General features: G+C 37.7%; 1 protein-coding gene across 1 annotated transcript; it reads right to left on the bottom strand.

Annotated features, from left to right (window-relative positions):
- Positions 1-8459: 8459 nt before the first annotated feature.
- Positions 8460-11570, bottom strand: LOC116324906 (endonuclease domain-containing 1 protein-like). Its single transcript, XM_039614746.1, has 3 exons — positions 11566-11570; positions 9661-9904; positions 8460-9059 (listed from the first exon to the last, which is right to left on the bottom strand). Exons 1-3 carry the CDS (start codon positions 11568-11570, stop codon positions 8460-8462), a joined length of 849 nt encoding a protein of 282 aa, XP_039470680.1.
- Positions 11571-14040: the final 2470 nt, after the last annotated feature.

Below are 14040 nucleotides of genomic sequence, written 5' to 3'. Positions count from 1 at the left end.
TTGATCTATAGTGTTACATCATATTCTATAAGGATGTCATGTGTTTGTATAGTTTCTGCCCAGTTTGACCCATTTAGCAGAAGTCAGCCTGTTTAAGGCTCTGATATCTATTCTGTGTGTCTTAAAGCAGTTATGACATGGTCTGATTTTCTCACCCAATAAAGGAATATTTAATATATCAGTCTACTCTTTGTTTATTAGAAACAGTTTTCACAGCTCGTACATTTTCTTTTTACACATATATGTGAGCATTGAGCCAAATTTAGTAATGCCAACATATTAAACGAACAACATTTGTCTCTTATATATAATACACCTATATATGCACTGTCAAAGATATTTGTCTTTGAGTGAAGATTTAAGGTGATAGGACTTATAAATAACTGGAACTTGAATCTTTACTGAAGCTCAGTATTAGACACAGAGTTCACTCACATGAATTTCACTCACATGTGCTGTACCAGTGTACCTGCACATGTGATGTGACAATAGAAGTGATTTGATTTGAGAGTTCAAACTCACTGCTGTAATAACTTATGATTAATATAATAACTATAATATTGGCCATATCATATTTACACTGACTTTAGTCTCATGAACAACATTGGCTAATTGGTATTTACTAACTAATCTTAAATGACTGTTCAGTACAGATATGAAGGCCAACAATCATGTTTTACAGTCCTGTGGTCTCAGCCTCAGATACTTATTAAATCACACAAAGTTCGTGTAGAAACAAACACACGAACAAAATATGTTCTCCTTCATTTCTGTCAAACAAAGCTGTATGAAACGTTTCCAGCGGTTGGTGTTATGGTTGCTAGGCAACCTGGGCAGCGCGACGGAGGCTAGACCGTCCCATTTCACGAGCCTCGCACTTCCGGCCTTAGCGGTCTTTGAGTACGCGGCCCTTGAAGATCGTTGAGGCTGCGTACTTTAAGGCTGCAGACCCTGAATTGGGATACAGCCTTAATCCCTCACCTCTAAACAGCTATCTTCTAGGAGACACACTGCTGGCTAACGATGTCATGTGATCAAACAGCGTAATTTAATTGGCTGAGAGCCGCTCGACTCGATCTAGTGCTGATTGCTCTGGCTTGGGTCATTTAAGTTCATCACTTTTGCAGTTGAATTTTTGCAGGTGAATTTTTGCAGGTGAATTTTTTGCTGGTGAATATTTGACGGTGAATTTTTTGCAGGTGAATTTTTTTCAGGTGAATATTTGCAGGTGAATTTTTTGCAGGTGAATTTTTGCAGGTGAATTTTTTGCAGGTGAATATTTGATGGTGAATTTTTTGCAGGTGAATTTTTGCAGGTGAATTTTTGCAGTTGAATTTTTGCAGGTGAATTTTGCAGGTGAATATTTTTGCAGGGAAATTTGGAGGATAAAAATTCAGTGTTATAAATTCGATGTCTAAAAATAGTTGGATTCTGATGATACTATATTTCTTCCATAGACTTAAAGTTACTTTTATTCAACTAGCAAGTTATTTTTTGACTGGAAATGACACAGGCGTCTCACAAAAGATAATAAGATGATGTACAAGACGCATCATTGTGGAAAAAACATATTTCTCAGCTTTTATTTACATTTGAGCAAAAAGTATCATGTCCAGAATTATTCATACCCTTTACAAACTGTCACAGTCTCTGGGAAAATCCAAAGTTCCATACCATTCAAAATAGTCAAAGCTGTTCTAAAGCATCCTAATTACCCTGATTAATTGGAAATAGCTGTTTTGATCAACTCAACAGGTGAAAAACAGCAGCTCTCTGCAGGTGGTCTGTGGACATTCATGGCTAAGACAAAGGAACTCAGTGAGGACCTGCAGCTGTGCATTGTGGCTGCTCACAAGTGAGGAATGGGCTACAAGGCCATATCCAAATGTTTTCAAGTTCCAGTGGCTGCAGTGCAAAGTATTAAAAAATACAAGATGTTCCGCACTGTGGAAAATCTCAGAGGACGTTGTCGGAAGCCAAAAGTGAAACCTGTGTTGGCCAGGAGAATAGTGAGAGAGGTGAAAAAGAATCCAAGGATCACCACCAAGGCCATTCTGGTGAATCTGGACTCTGCTGGTGGCAATGTCTCAAGGCAGACAGTCCAACGGACACTGTTGGGTTCCACGGATGCAGACCAAGGAAAACGCCACTTCTCCAGGCACTTCTAAGGCATGCAAAAGCTCATTTGGCCTTTGCAAATGCTCATCTGGACAAAGAAGAAGATTTCTGGTCTTCAGTGTTATGGTCAGATGAAACAAAAATTGAATTATTTGGTCACAATGATGTTGCCTTCATTTGGCATAAAAATGGAGAAGCCTTCAACCCAAAGAACACCATCCCCACTGTCAAACATGGTGGTGGGAACCTAATGCTTTGGGGGTGTTTTTTTTTTAGCCAATGGACCATGGAACCTAATCACAGTAAACAGCACCATGAAAAAAGAGCAATACATGAAGATTCTCAACAACAACATCAGGCAGTCTGCAGAAAAACTTGGCCTTGGGAACCAGTGGACATTTTAGCACGACAATGACCCAAAACATACAGCAAACGTGGTGAAGAAATGGTTAGCAGACAACAACATTAACGTTTTGCAGTGGCCTAGCCAGAGTCCTGAGTTGAATCCAATTGAGAATCTGTGGAGAGAGCTAAAGATCAGGGTGATGGCAAGAAGACCCTCCAACCTGAAAGATTTGGAGCTCATTGCTAAAGATGAATGGGCAAAAATGCCTGTGGAGACATGCAAAAAGCTGGTCTGCAATCATAGGAAGTGTTTGATTGCTGTAATAGCCAATAAAGGCTTTTTTCTATTGATTATTGAGAAGGGTATGAATAATTCTGGACATGATACTTTTTGCTAAAATATAAATAAAACCTGAGAAATATTTTTTTTCCACAATGATGCCTCTTGTACATCATCTTATTATCTTTGGGGAGACACCTGTGTCATTTCTGCTCAAAAAAGAACTTGCTTGTTGAACAAAAGTAACTTTAAGTCAAAATTCGGCAGGGGTATGAATAATTATGGGCTTAACTGTATATCTTTTCCATATGGGTCTGGAGGAACAAGTGGCGCCCTCTGCACTCCCCGGGCTCAGCACAGCTGATGGTGTCACCCCTCGACGGCAGGACGTTCAGAGTCCTTTCTTAAACAAAACTCGTGCCTCTCCAGACCCACTGAGTTACATGTTCACACCACCTCCACAGTCATGTTTGAAGGTAGATCTAAATGTTAAACAGAGTTTATCTGTCAGCATGGGGAACAAATGTATTTCTTCAGTGGAAGAAAGAGTCTGCACGGGAAGGCAGGAAACCCGCAAATCTTTTCTATCTGCTCTTCAGCTGTACTGAAGAAAATAGTCTGAAATACTTTCTTTAAAATACTTTTAAAAACTACTACAACTGTTTAATACACTGCTTAATATTATTGTAGCGTCCCTCCGACAGAAGACACAGACGATCGGCGTTCCGGTTACTGGTGTTTATTCAGAATCGTAACACGGGCTACTGTGGGCCGTAGCCAACGCCAAAACAACAGGAAAACAAAGCGCGCTCTCCAGCAACAAAAACAATCCCCCTCTCTCCTCCTTTCTTCCGCACACACACCATTCTCTAACCCCCGCCCCCCGAAAACTCTCAGCCAACCACACACATGCTCTCCCCCAGACTCTCTGTCATTGGTAGCTGATCTGATTGACAGGCCAACCAGCCTCTAGACTACTGCACATTCAAGGACACTCAGTAAATCACCATGCTGCGGGTGGTCCAACTATGCCATAAGTAACTGGCAATTCTGAACACAAAACACTGATAACACAAAAGTCAACTAACTTGTAACCCAGTCCGTTACATTATCTTAATGTACTTCATTCATGTATTTCAGTGTACACTTTGGTTTGCAGGTTTATTAGTGGCTCCCGCAGCTCATTTTTGATTGCTCAGACAATAATGTTAACAGGAAAAGGAAGAATTCCTTTTAACAGGAAGAGGCCTCCTCAGCACCAGGATCAGGGAGCTGCTGCCACCTGCTGGAAGTGGTTCAGGTTTGAAGGCAAAAGAAAAGAGAAAAGAGGAGCCTTAACCACACCAACCCTGACTATAAGCTTTGTCACACACATAAAAAACAAAAAACAAAACATTGATGTTGACATTATACGTTTAAATGTTGATCATGTAAATTCAGTTTTTAAGCTGTGTCACCTCTTTCTGGTCTATTCGATGCTCACCTCTTCTTCAGCTTTCCTGCTCTTTTGGTGTCTCGTCAGTAAATTGCTGCAGTCTGCAGATGTGAACCCAGTGTGGGAACTAAAACTGTCAACATGTAATATACCAGCTTGCTTATGACTGCTTCACCAACATTGTGGTTTTATACAGCTGCTTAAAATAAAGACAAAAAAGAGGTTTAACGAAGTTGAAGAGCTCAAACTTCACTGATTGCTTATTTCACATCATTCTGTGAAATACAGAATGAAATACACCTGACTTCAACTTTTAGGTCGTGGACATTGTCTGACATTTTATATTAATTTTACTGAAAATTATAGTAAATCATTTTAAAAAGGTGTATTTATTGAGTGACAGGAGCCAGGTACTAAAAGCGGCTTCACTGGAAATGACTGTGAGACGAGTTGTAGGAAATGAGTGTGCTTGTTTGGTACAGTGACCCATCAGTCTGTGATGCCCTGTGATTAATGGTTCCATGTTTACAGATGTTACAGTTGCTTCGACGTTACTTTAGCGATGCTAAATCTGTTTGGGCTTGTGGCAGCCAAGCTGAAGAAAATGAGAGTTTATGTGTTCGTCCCACGACCTCTGACTGCAGGAGCTCGTTGTTGTTCCTGATGACTGAAAGCTGGAATGATGTGTGTTTGCTCCGGTACAACATGGCAGTAAGAGACAAGGTAATAACAGTTAACTAAAAGTAGATGTGAAAAAATAAAATAAAAATAGAGAAGAGATCCTTAGTTCTGATATTTGATAATTTAGTAAAGTTTGTTATGACAGCCTGCCTGGTGAGACGTTAATGTCTAACAGACTGCGAGTCAATTGCTTTTGTTGGGATTCAGAGATTCTTTTATTGCTATCATATAATCTGCCTTATGATAAATGCATTGATGACATGTTTTACAGTATTATTTTATCAGTAATATTTCTTATAAGGTTCATACTGCATTGAATATGTTTGTTATTACATTCATTCTATTCACAGGTTGAGTTCATTTTATACACAATGCATATCTGTGCTTGTTTAGAGTTGATGTTCCATCCAAGAGGGTTCTAAGCTTCACTGGTGAGAGTGTCCAGGTGATACATGTTGAGGGAGATGAGAACATAGCAGGTTAATTGCATACATGCTTACAATACACATATTAATTTAGGAGCAGTCCTGAGCGAAGGCCCAAGCGTCTTCTGCTTCTTTTCGAGACCTGCGCCAATTTAGTCTACTTAGTGATTGATGACGAGGGTCAATTATTAGCTCTTAACGATCCCGAAGCTTGAAGTTTATTACCTTAAAAGGCAGGTGTTATAGAAAAGAGAAGTTATAGGTTTGTTTATAGTTATTAAGATGTACGAGATGCGCTCATGTCTGTAAACGATGTATTTTTGACCTGTATTGACGTGTGTGTGGGCGTTAATTTTCTATGGTATAAAACCAGTATTCAATGTATTTTTGTCAGAGGAAGCCATATGCTGATGGTTCTTCTCCGTTGTCAATAAACTCATCGTTTGATTGCACTTGTCTGGTGCCTCCGTCGTTTGTTGTCTGGTCTGCAGTTGATCGATTTCGCTTCACTTTCTAAAAGTCCTGTTTGTATTGTAATAACTATACTGATTTTCCCCTATTTGACACCCAAACGCAGGCCAGTCACCTTCCAGAGTCAGCTCACAGTGAAGAGATACATGTGGGACAGTTTTAATGATAAATAAATCCAGATCACATCAACAAACACTGGTAAATGGCCTGTATTTGTATAGCACTTTGCTTAGTCCCTATGGACCCTAAAGCACTTTACACTACATCCACCCATTGGTGATGGCAAGCTACATTGTAGCCACAGCCGCCCTGGGGCGCACTGACAGAGGCGAGGCTGCCGGACACTGGCGCCACCGGGCCTCTGACCACCACCAGTAGGCAACGGGTGAAGTGTCTTGCCCAAGGACACAATGACCGAGACTGTTGGAGCCGGGGCTAGAACCGGCAACCTTCCAATTATAAGACGAACTGCCAACTCTTGAGCCACGATCGCCCCAAACACTGACTTGGATTTTTAACTCAATTTTTAACTTTGACCTGCGTCGAAGCAATCGAGGAAAAACTGTAATGTGACCATGTTCAGAAACACAATTTAAAAGTGTGCATTTACATTTAAGCCCTTTTTATTTAATATTATAAGTGTGTTTTTCTTCCTTTCAAGTCGCTTCCTAAAGCCTTAAAAGATTACTTGAAATTGGTTCAAGAGACTTTTAAATGATCTGTTTTGTGCCCATTTTAATGAATCAGTTCTTTTGGCCGCTTAGGATCACATGTGAACATGTGTGACTAACCGAGATGGGCAGTAATGCGTTCCAAGTAACGCGTTACTGTAATCCGATTACTTTTTCCAAGTAACGAGTAATGTAAGGGATTACTATTGCAAAACAGGTAATTAGATTACCGTTACTTTCCCGTAAGCACGCTGTGGTTAGGTTCGACTACTAGAGTAGCAATGAGTGTAGCGTGTGATAAAGACCACAGACCAGAAAATAAGTTTAAATTGCCGGCTTATTATTTTGTGAAGACAGAGAATAGACAGTTAACACACATTACATAAAACATTCAACATCACACATTTAAGGAAAACAAGATATTTTCTTTCCCTTTTTTGTTCAGTAATTTCTATTTATTGACTATTTGTCACCTGTAATATATTTCTTATGACTGTTTTTACTAACAGGCTTTTATTTATTGACAACTATGTTAACCAGGGTTACACAAGCACCGAGTACGCTACGACGGAATGGAAAATTCACAGACAAACTCGGGGATTCTTCCACTGACCGCTGCGGCACACCTGCACCAGGGCAAACCTCCGCCTGCTATACAGGTGAAAATAGAGCAACAGGACCGCTGAGTCTTTGATTTTATTTATTTTCTGCTGTGTTTTACTTGCATCTATTTGAAAGAGTGAGTGTAAACACAAAAAAATATTTTATTTTGTGTGCTGGAATGTCCAGAAAATAGGTTTAAATGTTAAACAAATTTCTTCCAGTCAGAGAATGTTGCATATAATTAAATTTTTGCTTGATGCATAATGTTAAAAGATTAAAACTAATAAAACAAGTTTTAAAAAGAGACTTTTCCATTTGATTACATTTTGTATGATGGATTATGCAGAAAAAGTAGAATTGGGCTGAAAGATCTATCGCTTTATCACCTATTCAGGTTGTAAATCGTGTTTTTAAAAAGTAACTAAGTAATTAATTACTTTTGAAAACAAGTAATCAGTAAAGTAACAGGATTACTTTTTGGGGGAAGTAATAAGTAATTAGTTACTGATTACTTTTTTCAAGTAACTTGACCAACACTGGTGACCAACACTTACACATGTGCTTAACAATCATTAATAAACTGGCTGCATTTTCATTGCACAATGATCCTCCACTCAACATGATGTGACCTGTTCAGTGCTTCTGTTTCACAGTAGAATATTTAGATTATTTCAACATGAAGGAAATGAAGACATAAAAAGAGCTTTGTTCATCAGCTGACTATAAACTGACAATCTTACAACATCTTATTTTAATTTCACATTTTTTAAAACTCTGGTGTAATGCATAATCTCAGTCTTTCAGGTTTTTTCTTTACATCAAGCTTTTCATGCTGACAGTTTCTGTTTAATTGTTTTTACATTTTTCAGTTTCAGCTCTTTTTACTGTTTCTTTGTGTTGTACACTAAGGTTAGAGCAGCGCTTACAATAAATCACACAGACACAGAGGTTACTATTTGTGTTTGCGCGCCTCCGAGGGCCAGCCAGGTTGTAGATTATATTTATTTCGAAACAGGGATGACTAGACATGTATGGATGTAAGCATCATCATCTCATTAAACTATCCTTTTGAATATTTATTGAGTGTAAACCCTCCAAAGAGCATTCTTTCACCACCAAAATTTGATCACCTCATCTCTATATGATATGAAAAATATAATAAAATATTATACTTTATGAAAATAAAGGAAAATAGGCAGCTATTTATAAATGTATTATTTAACCCGTCCTGCAGCACACGGCTGTACGATGTTTTCATTTTTTTGAAGAAACTCGATGTCAGACTCAGATATGTTATATGTTTCTAAAATATAATTTTGTTTTAACTTAATGATAAAAACATTACAGTTGACAGCTCAGTGTTTATTTCACTTCATTTACTTCACTTTTATCTTAACATATTTTAGTGACAAGTATTTGATGTTTTTATTTCAACCAAAAGGAAAAAGAGAATTGTTTTCCTTACATTTATTTTTAAAGAGACTCATTTTAGGCATCTTTAGCCTGTTTTGCAGGATCTTCTCCAGGTCTTCCAAGGACATCTTCTTCACATCATGGCCATGTTTGGTGTTTTTTTTCACAATGTCATCTTTACTGGTAGGATCATTTCTTCCCACTGCAGCATAAGTAGGAAAGTAATCCTGGTCAGCTCCAGCTTCGAACGTTGGGCAGCAGGAAGCAGTCCAAAAGTACTCAGGAACAGTCACCCTGTCTTTGATCATGAGTTCATTATTCTCATAAGGCATGACTCCAGTGATAACATACATTTTTGATGTGCAGACTTTAAATCTCTTTGCCATCTTATTTTCCAGATCGTTCCAGGGGCCATTATTGAACTTTTCCATTTGAGGAACAATATTTGTCAGGGTGAAGGTAGCCTCTTTGTTTTCTTTTGTCTGTTGGTGACCGCTGGGGGCGAGGTGGCCTCTGGTATAACCAGAGTTTTTATAGTCTTCATCGACTGCCTGGCTGTCCTTCACATTTTGGTCAGGATTTTTTTGCTCCATTCCTGTGTTAGAATTGACTGACAGCTGAAATACAAGAAAGACAGACTTTTTATTTCTTTAGAAGCTACAAAGATTATTTATCATTCTTCATACTGTGTGTGCAAATTGTCTTTCAGTGTGAGTTTGTGGGAATGTGTAACACTGAGAGCATACTGTCATACTGCACAGTCATGTCATTTTGAAATGTGAGAGAGCAAATAAAATCCTACAGCCTTTTTTTAACCATCGTTTTATTAAAGATCATCTAATTTTGTGTGTTTTCTTCTTTATCCTGTCCTGTTATTTATTCAGTTATATTTGTGTTATTTAAGTTATTACATTATATGTGGTATAGTATGACAATATCTAAGGCAGGACAGGCAGGAGGAAAATAACTGCTTTAAATGTGTTGCATATTGTTTGAGGTGATGGAGAACAATGTGGCAGTAAAATACAGAGAATACACACTTCAACAAACAGTTAAAATCCAAACAGAGCGATTCTTTCACATTGTAACTATTGTGCTTCATCCTCTCTAAGAAAACCATTTTTAAAATACACCGTATCAGACAATGTTCTTAAAAGAGAGCAGTTCAAACACATGACTGTCCTTGAACATCACACAGTGATATTTTACACAGCTTACCCGTGGGTCAGTCATCCAGTTTGTTTTTCTGGGCCTAGGTCCACCTCCAGGACTGAGTATATACGCAGAGAACAATGGAATACGACGGTTTCTGTCATACAGGGTGGCAAAGTGGTATTGATTTTTATAGCGCTGACATAATGCCTGGTAGCCGTCTCCACTGATGCCCTGTGGTATCGTTTCTGCGTAGAAAAATGTAATGCATGGTTCAAAGTCAGTAGTGATCTCTCCATAGCAGAGAACACTGATTAAGTTAAACAGTGACAAAAAAAAAAAAAAATCAATTATCCACATCCTTCCTTTGAGACAGCTCTCACAGCAAAGTAGAAGGTAGCCTGAACCTTTTTCCTGAAAGTGAGGGTTGGAGTTAAATACTGTCAGCCTCTGAATGGTGGCAGTGATGGTGTCTGGTACTAATGCAGATAGATACCAAACACACACTCTATTGTTTAACAAAGGACAGTGTAAGCATTGTAACATAATGTTTTTCATACAACCTTAAAAAATATGCAAACCATGTTAACTGTATGCCCAGAGAGCCAAAGTGAGTGAGTGTGTGTGTCCCCATACTCAGCTGAAAACAAAAGGAGACAGAGCCTTCTGTTCAGTGGCCTCCAGACTCTGGAACTTTTCTCTCTTCCTTTCGATTTGAGATCAGTGGACTCTGTGATCTCTTTAAAATAATGAGTTAAAAACAAATGTTTTAACTCTGCTTTCTATTAATTTTGCTTGTTTTTTTTTCATTGTTGGGTCTTGTGAAGCACTTTGTGATTTTATATCTTGAAAGCTGGTATATAAACAAAATTTTACTTACTTACTTACTTAATATATACAGTCTACTATACAGTTTAAAGTGTCATATCACGTAAAAAGCAACTAAAGAAGAAACTAATGGAAAAGACAACAATTTCTTAACCCTGATGTATTTTTATTTTTCTATAGTTAATTTTTCAAATTTTTCATTTCTACTAAGTTTTAATGAACACCTTCTGTTTCTATACATAAGTTATTCAGTTCATTCTTTTATAAAAATTTTTTTTTTTACAATAAATGGTTACTTGTTTACTGCTATAGTTTAGGACACTGACGTAGTATAGTATGGAGGACCACAAGAGCCACCCACATCGAAATAAAGATTTCTGTGCTTAAATAATGAATTGTAGAATAAATTCTGCATTTGTAAATTCATTTTTGAATTCCAATTTAATAAACTGCATTTCAAAATCCATTTCCCTTTCCTGTTCGCTCAGGGATTAACTTCTGGATTAGCTGCTGGATTAACAACTTCATTTTAAAAATCATCGTGCGGCTATTCAAATTAGTCACACCGTGGGATGTAAGGAGCTCTCTGATTGGTTGGACAGACACAGGCTGTGTCTGTGTGTGTGTGTGTGTGTGTGTGTGTGTGTGTGTGTGTGTGTGTGTGTGTGTGTGTGTGTGTGTGTGTGTGTGTGTGTGTGTGTGTGTGTGTGTTCACCTGATGCTAATCATCCTAGTCATGGGCTCACTGCTTAACTGAGTGGTTGAGCTTCATTCAATGCTGGGATGTTGAGGAAAACAGTCAGTAACTGCAGCTCTCCAGTTACTGTTCTCAAAGTTGTGTTGGTCGTCAAGGACCACAGGAAGGATTCAGTGCATGGGAGCTGGGACATCGTCACTGAAGAAATAACACACTGTGGACTGTTTGCACTGCTTGTTCTTTATTTGACTGTAAATAAACTCACTGTTGCCAACTCAAAAGGTCCTGCAATTGGGTCCTGCTTTCTGGAACCTGACAACAGTCACAACAAAGATATACGGTTGTGGTCCGAAATTTAAACTCATTGTGGGCATAAATATTGTGGTAATTTGGAGTTTTTAATAATTTCTTTTCATTTTCCTTTTTCCAGGGTGGAATGATTATACCCCATCTTTAATGAATTTAAAAAACAAGAAACAAAATTAAGCAGCTGAAGGTTGTAGAAATGGAAAGTAATAATGGTCTAAAATAACTTCAACATTAGGCTAGAAAATGACAATGTGAAGTTTCTGTAACACTAAATTAAATAAGTTTGTGAAATGAAACAAATCTAGATACTAAAGTTACACAAAAGTCTTCCAGTCTAAATGACCACATACATGTCATTTGGCCTTACTCTCTAAATATTTAGGACCTTCACTGGGACAGACATTAATCTAGTTTTAATACTGAAGACATGGTTAATATTATGTAACGGTCATAGTTAGAAAAATGTTGACTATGTTTCCTCATCTCTGCTTCTGTCACAACTAATCTGACCACTTGAGGGTGCTGTCAAATCTAATAAAACGTACATCCATTATTTTGTACAAAGGGCTATGTTTACATACAAATTATTATGGCAACCATTTACTGGAGATATGTATAAAATAATCAGGCATTAAAATATGCAGTTGCATTTAAGCAAATTAAACTGAGAATGTCCTTCATTAATTTTCCGTATATTAATTATTAATGTCCAGAGGTATCCAATGTCATATGACAAATCAATCTCACACAGTTTTCATACATTCATTTTTACAATAACAGACAATCCAACATTACATTTTCACATCAGTTAACAGGCTCACCTCAAAGTGATTATAACAAAGAAAGCTACCTGTTACCTTAGCATAAATGACTTAGTAGTAATTAGCATTAGGTGTTGCTGTAGTTTACCAGTGTTGGCTACCATGCAGTAGCATATTTCGGAAAATGACTCAGAGAAGGTAGGTTATCAAATCTGTACAAGCGAGTTACCTAACAGGTAACTTTTAGTGTCAACTTCCCATTATGTACTTTTTTTGTCCTTGGGGTTTTCCACAGTTTCAACAGCTTTATTCACAACCAAATTTACAAGTTAGTGATCTTCTTCAGCCCTTGGTTACACAATGGTGCACATTTAAATGCCTTACAGACACCAATTATTCTCTGGTATGCAGTCATGTGAAACTATTTTTAGTACTGGGCATCAGGTCACCTTCGTGTGTGTGTGTGCATGCCTATGTTCCTTCTACACTGATAAAAATGAAATTGCCATCTAAAAAAAAAGGTGCTCTGTGCTCAGGAGCCTGGGTTTAAATCCACTGCTCTGCTGAGACCCTTCTCTGTGAAGCATCCATATTTTCTCTTGATACTCTGGCTTCTTCTTCCCTCTGTCCAAAAACATATGTGCTAAGTTAACTGGCAATTCTAAGTTGCCTGTGGTTGTGAATGTGAGTATGAATGGTTATCTCTGCGTTTGCCCTGTGATAGACTGGTGACCTGTCCATGATTTTCCCCACCTTTTGGCCTGGATGGATAAATATTAACACTTTATATTAAGAATGCAAATCATATACTTAAATCATGCTGAAGTCATGCATGACTGCTTATGACTGCATGAATTAATGACAAACATATCAAGAATTCCTATTGGTATTCTTAAGAAAATGTCCGGTCACTGCTGGGATAAGGAAGTTGTCTGTTGAGAGTGACCTGGGTGCACTGAATGTTCCGTCCTTTGGAATCTTTGGACTCCAAGCATATCACTTCTTTCAATCAAAGCTATTGTGTTTTTCTGAAAGCTGCAGACTGTAAAACAATGGAGTCTTGGCACACCCGAGTCATAAGAACGATTTTTTCTAATCTGTTTCTGCACTTTATTCAGACTCAGAGATGACATAAGTGCAGTTGCTGCTGAAAACATGTGAAGGAATTTTCTTTTCCAAAGACATTCTGTCAATAAAGATCTAACAGAATCAATCATGGCATCGGTAATGATAAAAAGTTCTCAAATATTTGCAGTGATTTAAGTTAAAAAATAAATACATTAAAATGTGTCTAGTCCTGGAATAGGCTGGCAACGCCCATATGGAAAAGAAATAGGGAAAACTTATAAAAGACTTGCATCAGATGTGGCCTACTACATATAGTGAATCATATAAGGCTTATATGATTTACTCATGAAAGTGGCCACTTTCATAAACTGTTTTAGTAAGTATCTGAAACATACAAGTTTCATTTATATAATTTTTCTAGGGATCTTATATCTGTTTTCACTCTTGTATGCTTTTCATACAAGTTTCACACAAGACAGATACAAACTTTATAAGATTTATATATATCTTTTCCATATGGGCGTGTACAGATGAGAGACTCCAGTCCTCCTGGGACCATGAATTGGACAAGGATGGATGGATGGATAAAGCTCAGCTAACAGAAAAATAATTGCCCATTTAACCTCCCACAGTCAAAAGAAAGTAAAACAGACAAATAAATTTTAATTGAAAAATGCATTTTTTCACTGTAACTGCAGGATGAGCTGCTACAGCTCAATACTTGATGAACAAATAGACACTTGGTATTCATTTAGTGTTAAATAAAATACAGATTTACTTATT

The sequence above is a fragment of the Oreochromis aureus genome, linkage group 7 (assembly GCF_013358895.1).
Source record: "Oreochromis aureus strain Israel breed Guangdong linkage group 7, ZZ_aureus, whole genome shotgun sequence".
Taxonomy (NCBI): domain Eukaryota; kingdom Metazoa; phylum Chordata; class Actinopteri; order Cichliformes; family Cichlidae; genus Oreochromis; species Oreochromis aureus.
This window is presented reverse-complemented; position numbering and strand designations above follow the sequence as displayed.

Coding starts and splice junctions, on each gene's coding strand:
- LOC116324906 (XM_039614746.1), bottom strand. Junction 9,060..9,660: donor ACTGGATGACTGACCCACGG/GTAAGCTGTGTA, acceptor CTTGTATTTCAG/CTGTCAGTCAATTCTAACAC.